The following is a 14875-nucleotide window of genomic DNA, read 5'->3' on the forward strand; positions in this document are numbered from 1 at the left end:
TTGACGTTGCTAGTCGGTGTGCAGACGCCCCTGGGTCCCCCTTCACAGGGAGCGCAGGCTCCTCCTCCGTCTCTCTGAAACCTTTTCAGTTCCTCTGGCTGTGAGCCTTGCCTCCCTCTGAGACCTGTAGGTCTGCATCTCTGTGTCATAGATTTGTCTCCTGTCTCTTGTACGTGATGAGCAGCCCTGTCAGCGAGCGCATTCTTACCAAGGACCTTCCTCCAGGCCCAGCACGTTCTCACACAGTTATGTAGCCACCTTTGGGTGGGAGTGCATTCCATCAAGTGCTAAAACTGGATTCCTGTAATCACCAGTCTTAGGCATGTAAATATGCACATTCATTGCATAAGTTAAATGCTCAATTGATTAGGGCCCAGTGACCTGTGTAAAAAGTAAAGGGCACAAGCCATGCACCGGTAGCTCACGCCTGTAATCCTAGTTACTCAGGAGGCTGAGATCTGAGGATGGAGGTTCAAAGCCAGCCTGGGCAGGAAAGTTGATCTCTCATGAACCACCAGAAAACCGGAAGTGGCGCTGTGGCTCAAGTGGTAGAGCACTAGCCTTGAGTGAAAAAGAGCTCAGGAACAGCACCCAGGCCCTGAGTTCAAGCCCCATGACTGAGAGAAAAATAAAATTATAGAGCACTCCTGAGCATTCACTGATTGTGTGGAATAAATGAATACCCTATGCTGTAAATGAGTTTATGGTATAAATCACCATGGGGAAAAAAAAGTTCAGATCTTTATTTGTAACTCTTCCTTGCAAATGAAGATCAGGGTTTACTGTTATTCACAAATCCATACATGAAGTCCAAGAGACCTGGATGGAAGAGAAAAAACATACACACTGAAGACAAAACAAAAGCCAATGTATTCTGCCAATGTATTCTTTAACCAGTGTGTTGGCTCTTGGATACAAAAGTTAGTTATTTCTTCCTTAGTCATGAAGTATAAAATTTAGTCAATTTTATGATGAGAAAAGTAGGCCCAGAAAAATTAAGTGAACTTTCCTAATTGACAAAGCTATGAACTAAAACAGAAAGAATCTACAAGTATGAATCATTTGTTATTCTCACGAATGACACGTCCCAGAATTGAGCTGTAAAAGTGATTCAATTTCAGTTTGTAAAGCTATGATTAAAGTGGACAATTGGGAAGATCGAATTATGACTTCTGGGTTTAATTAACTTTAACATAAATTTTTTCTTAGTACTATTAAGTAGTGTCACTTGTTTATTAACCTTCATTGGAAAGACATTTCCTCCAGCCACAATTACTGTTCAAAGCTGGAATCAACAGAGAAGTAACCTTCCTTCTAGCAGAAAAAGAAAGATAAAATGAGACGTCTTCTGTTCTCCAAAAGATGTTTCTTAATTAAGGGGAAAAAAAACTAAACAAGAACTTTGATTTTTATTATATAGAAAAAGAGTGACAAAGAGGAGGCTTTGCAATAAATAACGTTGTAGATTTCAATCAATTGTAACAGTTCTAATCAGCCCTAGATCTTGACACTCACCCAGTGAAAGAGAAATACAACCACTCTGGTGATGGAATTAGTCATTGATTGTTACAAAGAAACCATGTGGAAGGCTCAGATAGGCAATATAAATCTTAAACTCTAAGAACAAATAGTTACAATAAGGCTTTCATTAATTCCAGCTCTCAAACTCACTGGTTTCCCTGTACACTGCACTTAGATGAGGGAAGCAAGAATAACTATAAGATGCCGCTGGGGATTTTTGTGCACTCCAGAGAATTGATCATACTCAGCTGAAACTTTTACACCCTCTTCTACTGATATATGTTGTCTCAGATAATGAAAAAACTGATACTCGAGTTTAAGGGCCCAGTATTCCCTTATTACCTGGTGCATCAATCAGGGTTGTAATTTGTAAGCAACAAATAAAGCAGCCTGTAAAGTAAGTTTGCCGGTGTCGTGAGCACGCTCTCAGGACCACGCAGGGCTCTCCTGGCCTGTTTTAGGCCTGCACCATCGTGTCCTTAGGAGACAGGACCCTGTGTTTTCATGTCTTCAGCTGGCTGCTGGCCCCGAGCTCTCTCCTCCCCCACTCCCAGCTTCCCCTCCACCTGCCTGCTGTGCACACACTTGCACTATCATGAATGAGAGAACCATTTTTTTTTTCCTGCTGTGGTTTGGGGCTCTCCCCCAGGCTCGCTTCCAGCATGTTTATTCCCCAAAGAAGGGGTCTGCATTCACCCCGGACTCAGGAAGTGAGAGAGTTCCCTAGTATAGAAAAAGATTTCAGAGGCCTGTTGACCAAAAAGGACAACAGAAGGCTCACCGGCCCACCCCTCTGGCTGCCCTTTGGCTGTCGAGGGTCAATACACAACCCCATTCTTACCTGTCTTCACAACCTACCCCCAAGCCACCACAGCATGGCATTCACAGACTCACTCAAACTAGGAGATGAGCCGGAGTTTCTGAGTGACTGTGATCAATTTGAAGTCGGGGTTTTCTAGCTGACTTCTGCTGTTCTTCCCGTCACATCACTGGTGTTCTGTAAGCTATAGACAAAATTACAAAGTTTACTACCATGGACTGTAAAGTTAGGGACAAAGGACAGAAAAGAGGAATGCTGATCATTCATCTATCTGCGTTTTTGGATAGCAGATGCGTTAGGCTCCAGGCATGACAGCGTTAAACACATTTCTACTCTTGGCTCCGCCACTGGATGAGTGTATTTATCCACCAGTCCCTTCAGGAACAGTGGACTAACCAGAGGGGTGTGCTACTCCCCAGTGGCTTATGCTTGTACTCCTAGCTACTCAAGCAGCTGAGACCTGGAGAATTATGGTTCAAAGCCAGCCTAGGCAGAAAAGTCTTTGACTTAACCAACAAAATGCCAGGCAGGAGGCATGGCCCGAGTGGTCGAGTGTCAGTTATGAGCAAGCGAGCCAAGTGAGAGTATGAGTCCCTGAGTTCAAGCCCCATACCAGCTTGGGGGAAAGAAAGCATTTAAGGTCCCAGGACACAATGGTGCTATGGCTTCACACATTCCTTCAGTTTGTCTAGCTCTTCCCACAATGAACAAACAGTTCCTTATTACCTCTAGGGAGAGGGTCTGGGTTTCAGTCTGTGCTTTGACCTATGAGCATCTGAGCTTGCCACGCATCTTTGAAGTTCAGCAGCTGCCACAGAAACATCCGTGCTGCTTATGGTCTGAACGCTGCCCTACTGTAGTGTGGTTCAGCAGTCCCCAGAACTGGAGCCTCTAGTAGGCACTTTTCCTAAAGGGTGAGAGAGACAGACAAACTGACTGACTGACTGACTGACTGACAGGAGCTGAGGCTCAGCCATTCATGAACTCTTTTCACCACTACTTGGCTAAAGGCAGAAACAGACAATCCAGAAACAAACAGGCATGCTTTGTATCTCAATAAAATGCTGTGGAAGCAAGCAAGTCTTATCTGGCTGTTCCCTGGAAAAGCTGATTCTTTGCCAGTAAATGGCGTGGTCCAGCAAAGGATCTGGATCTCCACTGCCTTTCATCTTTCCTGAGCCAAATAATCAGAACCCTCTCTTTCCCTGAAAGTCTGTCGCCTGCCATGACTTAGTCCTAAAGCAGCCAAGATACTTAATACCAACCACTGAAACAAAAGTTGGATTTGGGCAAAACACAAATGTATTGAAAAGGCTGGAGGTGGAGGGTTATTTGGTTGATGGGTTGTTTGGTTTTGTGCTGGCTCTAGAGCTTGAGCACATTGTACTCTTGCTCAGCTTGCTTGCTCATGATAGGTACTCAGCCTCTTCAGCCAGGCCTCCAGCCTAGCTTTTTGCTAGTTGGCTGGAGATAGAGTCTTTTGTAAATCTTTCTTCCCTGGCTGGCTTTTTTTAAGTACCATTGCTTTTGTACTTTGGAGTAGTGGTAATTCTTCACTTTGGCTTTGTTACTTAACACAGTGCAGCTGTAAGAATTCTGCTGTGGTGGCTGCTGTGGTGTGTGGTGTCTGCCTGCCAGTTGTCTTCATTGAGGACAGGCACACAAAGAACAATTATACATTGATTCAAGTGTCCAGCTAGGAAGATTCTTCCATGTTCTGTACGTACCTGGGAATATTTGGAATAGATACCCAAGTTTTCCTAGGGGAAAACACATTGCATACAGGGAGTTTGCTCTCTGGATTTTTCCCACCATGGCTTGTGTAGCAGGCGGGAACACGGGGGTAATGAGGGAGAGATGGAAGGTGATGTGTCTGTTTGGGGCAAACAGCGGTGATGATGAAGACAGCATTCTCCCTGGGGTGCGCCTCACTCGTTAAGCCGCTGAGCTGCTGTGTGTGAGAGCTCAGTGTGGGTCCCTTGGACTTCACGTGAACTCTCGCCACTTTTCTTTTACCTAGTCTTACAGATGCAGAGGGCTGGGCACCCACATTTTAGGATAAAATCACCCAGACTTCCATGGTCTTAGAAAGTTGAGCTGTTTACATGAAGATAAAAAGGTCAGTGAACTTAACCAATAAAACAAGTTTTACATTCCTCAGGGGGGAAAAAAAGAAAGTAGATGAGAACACCATAAAACCACACTGTAATACCACCTAGTAAAACCACCTGATTTAAAAAAAAAAAATCTCCAGACGTGTATATGTCCACGCTTAGTGACCTATGACTCTTTTCTGACCTATTGATCTCTTTGCTCTGTGGATAAGTTGATGTCTTTTTTCCCACCTTTAACGGTACAGTGTTTAATTTTAATGCTTTCCATATCTGACATTGTTTTTGATCTTCTTTTACTTTGTTTCCTGCTTTCTGCATTGTCCTCTCCATCCTCCCCCCCATCCCATTTTGAATTGTTGGGTCATTCTGTTGTGTGTCTGTGTGTGTCCTCTCCGTCTGGTTTCTGTTGGTCTGGTGTTCTCTCCTCTCTACTTGTTCCCACCCACCCCCGCTGCTGTAGCCCCACAGGCTGTGGACGCAGGCCGAGCAGGTAGGGGATTTTTCTGTTCATCACACCATGCCTCGTTTCCTTCCCACCGACCCACCTCCACCTGCCACCTCCAGCACTGTGGCAGGCTGGAAGTTGAGTTCAGAGATGGATGGGGGCCCTGCAGACCCTGTGGTCAGGGTCCATACCTCCCAGGGCTGGTGCAGGCGGGGCAGATGCTGTAATTCCACTGGATGTGGTCTGTGGGTTTCTGGCCAGTCCAGGCTCATTTCCGTACTCCATCCTTTCCTTCTTCTGACCTATTCTCTGGTTTGCTTTTTTCATTTTTTGTTTTAAATTTTTTTTTTATTGTGAAAATATCATATAGAGGGGTTACAATTACATGGGCAAGATAATGAGTACATTTCTTATCAAGCATCGATGCCTCCTCCTTTGTTTCCCCTTCCCATCCCTTCCCATCTCCTACCCCCGCCATTCTCACCCCTCCTTTTGTTTTAATTTTTAATTGACCACCTATAGTTCCGTGTCTCACACCACTCAGAACATCAGATCAGTTCCTCATTCGGCCCTCATCTATAGCACAGCTTCACTGAATAATCAGCCGCAGGCTAGAAAGAATGTCCTGAGCTTTCTGTCACCATATATACCGCTTCGAGCTGGTTTGCATGTGCTATTCTTTTCTCCATCTTGGTGATGAGATACCAGAGGCCAGGAGTTCTGAGTAGCATGTTTTTATGGAGTTGACTTTATTTTTATCCTTATATTCAAACACACTTCGGGTTCAACATTGAGATTTCACCTGAAAACTATTAGTGTAGTCCAAATAAATTTTAAAAGGTTTTTGTTTTTGGAATCTCAATTAATTGTCGGTCCCCTCTATTTCTAACCAAGGTATTGTAGTTCCTTCCTAAGAAATATATGTGAAAGGGGCTGGGAAGGTGGCTCAGAGGTAGAATGCTTGCCTTGCATGCATGAGGCCCTGGGTTCGTTCCTTAGCACCAACATAAGCAAAAAAAGTCGGAAGTGTGCACTGTGGCTCAAGAGGTAGAGCTCTAGCCTTGAGCTGAAGAGCTGAGGGACAGCACCCAGGCCCAGAGTTCAGGCCCCACGACCGACAAAAAAAAAGAAAAAGAAATGTATGTGAAAGTGATCGATCTGTCAGGCAGCCTCAACCGTACTGCTCTGACATGGACAGAAAGCTCTGGAGGGAAGTCAACCCGGCCTACTTCTTAAGGGATTTGTGGCACCAAGATAAGATTTCTGGACTATTGTGTTAAATAAGGTCAGGGAGCTCAGACCAGAGTTCTGCTCAGCTGGCGTGGATAAACATGCAGCCTCCCGAAGGATGTCAGGGACAAAAATAGCAAGAAGCAGAGCACACGTAGAATGCCAGGAACGAAACAGTTACTTCTCAGATCTCTCTCCTTGAGCTGCCAGTTCATGTCACCCAGCTGCCTCCTTATCTGCGTCTCTAAAAATAGACCTTTCTGGAAGCATGTAGTAAATGTCTCCCCACAAGGGTTGTCCTTGACAGTCTGCCCTTGCCAGCTGACCTTTCCCCACAATTCCAGCCTTTTATCTGGTGGAGCCTGCCACGGGGCTGGCCTCATCTGCAGATGTGTGAGGGTTGGGAGTCCACTCGTGAGAGGCAGGGTCCAGGCAGCCGGCGCCGCCTTTGAGCGCTTGAGGTCTCACACCGAGGTTAGCGCGTAGCTTAGCGTGGTGTGGTCTGAGCAGTGTTTAGCTTTGGCCTCTCGTCTCTCCAGCTTAAGGTTTTACCACACCGTTGTTCACCAGCTCAGGCAGCTTGAGCTAACCACCCTGTGTCGTTGCTTTCAGGGCACATCGGGACCCGACCCCACCACCGTCTACGTTGACATGAGAGCCCTGAGGCACGACAGGTATGGCAGGCGGGCGTGATGGCCATATTTCTCATTGTCCTCTTCTCTCGCAGCTGCCTGGCACATGGCTCTCGGGGGAGCGGGGGGGTGGTAGGGTTGGCCACGCCAACTCAGACTTCACAGAAGAAAACTGGCTTGCTCCTGAGCCCTCTGTGACTCCCCAAGTGGCTTGACCCGCCACAGTCAGCTGACACCACGGAGCTGGGGTCTTTATTTCCTTTGGCCGTTTTGGTCAGGTGCCTTTTCACACTTCGTAAAATGTCAACCTTCTGCCTACATTTCTCTACATGAGTGGACAGTGTTGTGCAGGACTTTGTATGAAAGGTTAGAAGCCAGGTTTCCTCTCCTTCCAGACTCCTAACTGTCCATTAGCAAGGCTTAAAATTATTTTCTTGGTGCATATTTGTACAGATGGTCAGGAGAGGCAGGGAAGCAAGCAAGATGAGATTATCTTTGGAGAAAGCTCTGCCCCAACCAAGAGAAGCGATTGAGATGCCCAGGAGGGTTTCGCTGTGTCTATGCAGACACTTAGCTGGACTGGCCATGCCACACTTGTTGGCCGTGGAGACGCCTGGTGGTGTCTGTGTGAGGTGCAGACTTTGGCGGGCAGTTAGCAGATTCTGGGGAGCGTGTTGTTATGTTATGCCCCACATGCTCTTTTCTTTCTTTCTTTTTTTCTTTTTTTTTTGTCATGGGTCTTGAACTCTGGCCCTGAGCGCTGTCCCTCAGCTCTTCAGCTCAAGGCGAGCGCTCTACCACTGAGCCACCTTCCCAGCCCAAAGCCGTGACCTTTTGTCCCTTCTCTGCCACTGCAGCTCCCTCCCCCAGCACTTCAGGCTGAGGTGGGCCCCTTCCCCGGGACTCCCACTCTCCCCCTCAACCTCTTTCACTTTTCCCCAAGATGTAGACACGCTCTTCTCCCGCTCAGAGGCCTTGGCCTTCCTTTGGCTGCACAGCTTCCCTTGGCAGAATCTCCTCCTCCATCTGCCAGGCCTCCTCCTGCCTGCCTCCCATGATACAAACAACCACACTGCGCCTGTCCCACTGTCAGGTGCAGCCCACCTGACTGACATATAACACACCCCCCCCCCCCACCTCACCCCCCACACACAGAGGCTGACTTCTCCATGAAGCCTGCTACATCTTCCCAGGGAAGATGGTCCAGCTTTCAAACCCCCACCGGCTTGGAGCTGTTGCACCAGGCACAGCTGGGCCTTGTGCTGAGCTGCCCGTGGCCAGGACCCAGTCACAGACAGGCTGAGTGCAGGCCTCGCTGTGTGCAGGCCTGGCTGGGTCCCTCCACTCTGCGCCTCTGAGTCCCCCTGTTAATGATGGTGCGACGCCCACGAGAACGCAGAAAAGACTGACATGGTGACATGGAAAGGAGACTTATCTGGGGCTGTGGGCAGTGGGGGTTGAAGGGGAGACACGTCTTCCCCTCAGAAAACACACCTGCATTCAGAAGGTGGCAGGAGGGGACAGAGGTCCTGCAGACTTGCTCGGTGATGGTGTACATTTCCATTTGCAGAGTCCGGCTGGTAGAAAGGGGGTCTCCCCACAGCTTGCCTCTCATGGAGTCGGGAAAGGTACGTATCCAGGGAGGAAGCTCCCATCTCCAGCAGGGTGGGGCGGCAGCGTGTGGGATGTGAGATGCCAAGACTCGTGCTCTGTCAAATCTACTCCCCACTGGGCGCCAGTGGCTCACGCCTATAATCCTAGCTACTCAGGCTGAGATCTAAGATTGCGGTTCAAAGCCAGCCTGGGCAGGAAAGTCTGTGAGACTCTTTATCTCCTGTAAACCACTCAGAAAACCAGAAGTGGCAGTATGGCTCAAGTGGTAGAGTGTTCACCTTGAGCTGAAGAGCTCAAAGACAGCACTCAGGCCCAGAGTTCAAGCCCCCTGACTACCACCACCACCAACAAAAAATCTCCCCAAGAAAATTTCCTTGAGGAAATATTGTCAGAACCATTGGGCCATGAAACTTGAAATAATAATGTTTAAGTTAGATGATTTCTTTGGGCCATGAAATTTGAAATAATAATGTTTACGTTAGATGATTTCTGATGCAAAGCTGGGATGTAGGCATCGATGAGTTCACAAATCCACCAGATACCCTGTCCCTACATGCCTCCCATTTGCAAAGGTACCTCAGGTCTCCAGTGTCTGCTTCCTGCAAGCAGGAGAAAAAACAACACTGGAGACAGAGCTTGTAAAGCATAGGGAAGGTTCCCTAGCTCTTTTACAATTAAATACTACAAGTGGGCAGAATTTTGTCACTTGCTCACACGTAGCTAAAAGGTGGGTTGTAAACTGTGACGTGGATGGTGAACATCTGGTAGGCAAGGTGAAAATCAGGGTGTTTACTGATACAGAAGCAGAGGAAGGGGGATTGTCAGGTGGCAGCTAGGAGTTCCTGCCGCATTTCTTATCTTTTCCACAGACCTAAAGGGCAGGCAACCTATTTCGCCCGAATGAAGGCTTGTTTCCTTAGCCAGCCCAGTGGCCAGCACCTCTCTCCACTTGACAGTTCTAGAAGCGTCTTGTGTGCTGGGACTGTAGACTCTCCCTGAACACCAGCAAGTTAGGGCACTTCTTGCACCGGTTCCCCCATGGCAAGCACCACTGCCCCGTTCAGGCTCTACCACCGCTAAAACCACACAGCGGACTTCTGTGTCCCTGAGGAGAACGCCACCATCTGGTGCAGTGCAGGCTTCACCTGGGCCGGCATCCCATGGGCGTCCCATGGAGAACACGCCCCTTCCCGTCACAGCCACACACACACACACACACACACACACACACACGCCAGCCTGCACACGGCTCTTCCTCACACCCCCACAGAAGTGGCCTCCTACTGAGCCATTCTGCCAAGTCATTTGGGGTTTCTACTGTCCCTCACGCCCCTGCCCACTCCTCCCTGTGATCCCCAAGGTCAGGAGGACATACATGTCACCCTGTCACCTTCCCTCATTACATTCATATCAATGGTCATGGCAGAGCTGGGCACTGGTGCCTCGTGCCTGTAATCCTAGCTACTCAGGAGGCTGAGATCTGAGGATCATGGTTCAAATCCTAGCTCCAGCAAGAAAGTCAGCGAGACACTTCTCCAATTACACACCAAAAGCCAGAAGTGGAGCTGTGGCTGAGTGGTAAAGTGCTAGCCCTGAGCAAAAAAGCTCTCAGAGACAGTGCCTAGGCCCTGAGTTCAAGGCCCAGGACCGACCACACACACACACACACACACACACACACAAAATTCATGGAAAAATGGAACATGTCTATTTTAAAAGCAAAGCATCCAGCTTGTTTAATGTGTTTCAATCTTTTTAATTTTTTTTTTCACCATTCCTCTTTTCTTCTGACAGTTCAGGGTTTAAACCCAAGGCCTCGTGCTCGCGAGGCAGCCGTTCTGCCACTCAAGCTGCACCCTAGCCCTCTGTGCTTCAGTTTATTCTTGAGGTGCTTCTGCCCAGGGCGAGCTTTGAACTGTGAGGCTCCTAGCCGTGGCCTTCTGCATAGCTGGGATTGTAGGCATGCACAGCGCACTAGGCTTCAGAATTGCCACTTTAGTGATGTTCAGCAGACCTGGGTTCTCTCCCGCTTTAGGACACGATTGGCCATCCGAGGGTTCAGCCTTTGGTCCCTCTCACACAGGACTGATCTCTGGCATGAGATGGCAGACACAGAGCTCACACTTTGGACTTAGTGCCACACCACTTTCTAAGTCATCTCCCAGAGGGAAATGGCATCTGGTATAAAAACAAGCTGTGTTGTGTGAGTGTGTGTGTGTGCATGCATACTTGCATGCGTGCAAGATACCCACCTGTCTTTTTTGCCATTATCATGCATTTTCTCTTCCTCCACACAGATACTTCCTGGGGTTCGGATCATAATTGCCAATCCTGAAACAAAAGGACCACTGGGGGACTCGCACCTCGGGGAGGTGAGTTGGCAGGGCGTGGGTGAGGGGGACCCGTACCTCGGGGAGGTGAGTCGGTGGGGGGGCGTGGGTGAGGGAGACCCGCACCCCGGGGAGGTGAGTCAGTGGGGACGTGGCTGAGGCGCATCCTCCTAGTCTAAACCTCCCACCCTTGCACCCACGTCTCCTTCTCTCTTCGACGCATGAATGGACCTGCCACCAGGCAGGTCACATGGCCCTGGAACGTGGCCACTCTAAGCTTTTCCACGGAAGGATGGCATGAACACGCAGGACTGCAGAGAGGCATTTCCTGAAGGAAACGCCATGGGACCTCTCCAGAGCATTCAGGAAAGATAGAAAGTTAGATGTGTTGCTGTGTTTATTGATCAACTCGTACCTTTGTGTTCATGGGCCTTCTTTGTGCCTGAGAAGTACTTCATCAGGAAAAGGATAGAGACACCCTCAGAGGGAGCGGTGCTACCCCCAGAATTATGGCCGCCACCCACGGTAGTTAGCAGGAGAGGGAAAGTTACGTTTTTACATCTGATCGGAAAGCCGACAGGGGCGCTTTGTGCCCTTGGCCCATTACGCTTGTGATGGAACCCCACCCTGCTTGCTCCCCAGCTCCCGCCACTTTATCCACATACTGCTGGCTAGGGAGGAACGCCTCACCTACAGCCAGCCTCTGTCCAAGGTCCTGACCGCCACTCTCAGCTCGGTCCTGGGGTTGCAGACAGGCCTGAGGCCCGCTCTACAGGCCATGTGTCGCACGCGTGCTTTCTTCACGATGAGCCTCTGTTCCCACTGAGGAGCCAGAGAGCAGCAAAGGACACGGCCTGGGCCCCACCTCCCACGTGGCACCAGGCATTTCCCTTCCGCCTGGCTGTCCGGCCTGAGAGCACAGTTGCCCCTGCCTTCTCGCCCCGGTTGTGTCTGTCCCCAGCCCTAGGAAAATGGCAGCATCATATAAAGAATACATCTCCATGTAGCATGTGGCAGACAGGTGACGTGTGAGCGAGTTCTAACCATTCCTCGCCACCCAGGCTCCTTTTCAGTCTACATCTTGGCCTTTTGTTTGAATCTCACAAGCCTATGCAAAGATCAGAACTGAGATAATAGTAGCTTCCTTTCCATGTAACCAAGAAATGAGGCTGGAGGGAGAGCTGCCAGGTGTCTGCAGAGGTGGCGGCCTCTGCTCCGGCCAGGGGCAGCAGGATGGGGACAAGGAGAGCCACACACACAAGTCTCCCCACTCAGGGCAGCCGGGATGGAGAGACTGACGTGCTGATTTTCCTACCAGGAATCAATCTCTCTTGGTCCAGCTTGGCTGAGCCAGATTGGCGAACAGAGTGTGTGAATTAATGTGTCCAGTTTGCTGTGCACAGACAGTGGGGAAGGACTGACCCCAAGGGGGAGGGGAGCACCCCCGCCCTCTTCCGCAGCCATCCTTCCGTCTATGTGGGCAGCTCGTGTCAGCTCTGTTAGCAGTCCACAGCCATAGTCACGCGGGAGGTGAGCGCCTCCAAGCAGTGGGCTTTATGTGTGTAGGCTGATCCCGAGTCCCCCCTCCCTGAGCGCCAGCAGCAGCTGGTGGGTTCTGTGGGTGGACTCAACCTTATAGGTTCCGTGTGTGAGAGGCCAGGCAGTGTGCAGCTTCCCTGTAAGCACGGCCCTGCAGGTTTGCCCGTGTGGCTCTTCAAGGCCGAATGGGTCCCGTTGCCTGAGCCAGAACGTTTCTGTATTGGAGAGCAGAGGACAGTTATTAGTTTCAGTGGTATGTTTCTCTCTGTGTTGTGCTTTGTTTCATTTGGTCCGGTATGGACAGTCGAGTGCCTGAGGGATGTAGGCAGAGTCCGGAAGCTAGGGTTCAAGAGGGATGTAGGCAGAGTCTGGAAGCTAGGGTTCAAGTGGCGAGTGAAGCAGAGTTCTTGGCTGCAAGAAACTCCACCAATTTTCAGTTTAAATAAACAAAACAGCCAGCTGCATACTGCCTTGCTGTAAGCACCCTAGTGTGAAAGAACCCAACATGTCTGGTTCTGTTACAGAGACGGAGATGCGTAGAGATGCATGCAGCCAGAGTTTCTTCTGCTCTTTTCTGTGGCTCTCCTCAACTGTCATGGTCTTCACAGACTGATGCAGTCTGCCTTTGCCTCACCATTTCCCCAGACGCCCAACGTTCCAGCATTGCTCTTCTCTTCTGATGTTCCATGCATTTATTTCTTAGGCTGTGTTTCGTATTGGGTTGTTTTTATCATGATCTGTTTCCAGGAGTATGCTAGCCAGGTGAAAGGGGAAAAAAGAAAACTTAAAATTCGTCTTCATTTTTCCTGATTGCTTTTTAGAAATGATTACGTTTCAAAGTGCAAGGAAACGAATGGATGCTTTCAAATGGTTTGTCCGTGGTTTACTTTCAAATGCTATTCACAAATAATCTGCAGTTATTTTGCTTAATTAATTTCCACTAGATGCATGGCTTAGTTGGTGGCCTGGCCACAGACTTGGTAGCAAACCTTCCTCTCAGAAAGTTGGTCTACATCTCCGCAGAAACCCTAGTGAGATGAACGCCATCTTGCTCCTTCCGCCCAAGGAAACGGCACCTCCCTGAATGTAACCTGTTCAGCCTCCCTCCCCAGGAGCCCAGGGAGCTCACCCACGCTGACGCGTCACTCTATTCACAGATCTGGGTCCACAGCGCCCACAATGCCAGTGGCTATTTTACGATTTACGGAGATGAATCTCTCCAGTCGGATCACTTCAACTCCCGGCTGAGTTTTGGAGACACCCAGACCATCTGGGCCCGGACCGGCTACCTGGGCTTCCTGCGGAGGACGGAGCTCACGGATGCGAGCGGAGGTGAGTGGCTGCCGGGTTTGCCCAGGGCGGGGAAGACAGCCTGAGGCGTGAGAGGCCGGCCCCAAAGGACAAGTGCACGGCTGCAGCCACCGAGCAGATGTGTCCCACGAGGGGAAGCTGTCTGTCTGTCCGTCCTGAGAGCTGAGTGCAAAGCCAGAAAGGAGCCCTGCTAAGCAGGGGCCACAGCATTTCTGTGGCAGCATGCCCCGAGGTCACTCCTGCTGCATTTGGGGAAAAGAACGAGAATATTCTGGTGTGACATTTACATTCTGGGCATGCTACACTGGTTTCTTAGCCCATGCTGCGCGGCACGCGCGGATAGAAGTGTTAAGAAATGGGGGCGCCTGCTGTCCCTCAAGAAGGGCCAGGAGCGTCCCTCCCTGCAAAGCTTGGAGACGGCAGGGCATTGCTTCCCCTTCCCACGTCCCTGGTCCCTGAAAAATGATGCGACTCCCCCCTGGTTCCAGGAATGGGGAGTTTGTAGTGAGCAGAATCCTGTGTAAGATGAAAATAAGTTTTGTGCCAAGTATGGTGGCCTATACCTGTCTCAGTCACGCAGGAGGCATATGTAGAGGATCACAGTCCAAGGCTGACCCTAAACACAAAAAAGTGAAGCCTTGGCTAATAAATAAGGTCTGGGGGCTGGCAGAAGTGGTAGAGCGCCTGCCTGCTGAGTGTGAGGCCCAGTACTGCACAGAAGACTTCTGGGCTCCTTGTGCTGAGGAGATCTTCATTCATCAGCTCCGCTCGCTCCTCCCTCTCCCTGGGACTCATGCAACAAAACACTGACAAGACGGAGTTGGGCAGAGGGAGCGTGGTGGGGGGAGGGGTGACTCGCGGTGGCATGGCCTGTGCAGGGCCGGTGAGTGGGTGTCACGGTGCAGTGTGCCAACGCCGATCCAGGCAGAGACTGAGTCCTCCAACAAGACAGCACCCCTTAGAGAAGGGAAGGTAGCGGCTGTGCACCCGGCCTGGTCTTGGGAGACACAGACTTCTCAGGGATAGCACACCTAGCCCCCATCCCGCCCAGGGACCCCCTGTCTGCACCGCCATGTCACCCTGGGGGGCACACCGCCCCGCTCACCGCTTTCCTCCCCTCAGAGCGCCATGACGCGCTCTACGTGGTGGGGGCCCTGGACGAAGCCATGGAGCTGCGGGGGATGAGGTACCACCCGATCGACATCGAGACCTCTGTCATCAGAGCACACAAAAGTGTCACAGAGTGGTAAGGGAGGGGACAGGGAGGACAGGAGGGACCAGGGAGGAACGGCGGGGGGGGGGGATGACAAGGGAGGGAC

The 14875-nt window shown here is 50.3% G+C and overlaps 1 protein-coding gene across 2 annotated transcripts in view; it reads left to right on the forward strand.

Moving 5' to 3' along the window:
• Positions 1-14875, forward strand: part of Dip2c (disco interacting protein 2 homolog C) — a 312795-nt gene that overhangs the window by 295650 nt on the left and 2270 nt on the right. For both annotated transcript variants that reach the window (XM_042686100.1, XM_042686101.1), the window contains 5 exons: positions 6743-6804; positions 8333-8390; positions 10674-10748; positions 13403-13577; positions 14679-14802. In XM_042686100.1, coding sequence (XP_042542034.1) covers positions 6743-6804; positions 8333-8390; positions 10674-10748; positions 13403-13577; positions 14679-14802 — 494 coding nt within the window. The remainder of the gene's footprint in view (positions 1-6742; positions 6805-8332; positions 8391-10673; positions 10749-13402; positions 13578-14678; positions 14803-14875) is intronic.

Source organism: Dipodomys spectabilis, unplaced genomic scaffold (genome assembly GCF_019054845.1).
Source record: "Dipodomys spectabilis isolate Male_0828 unplaced genomic scaffold, ASM1905484v1 ptg000096l, whole genome shotgun sequence".
Classification (NCBI taxonomy): Eukaryota; Metazoa; Chordata; class Mammalia; order Rodentia; family Heteromyidae; genus Dipodomys; species Dipodomys spectabilis.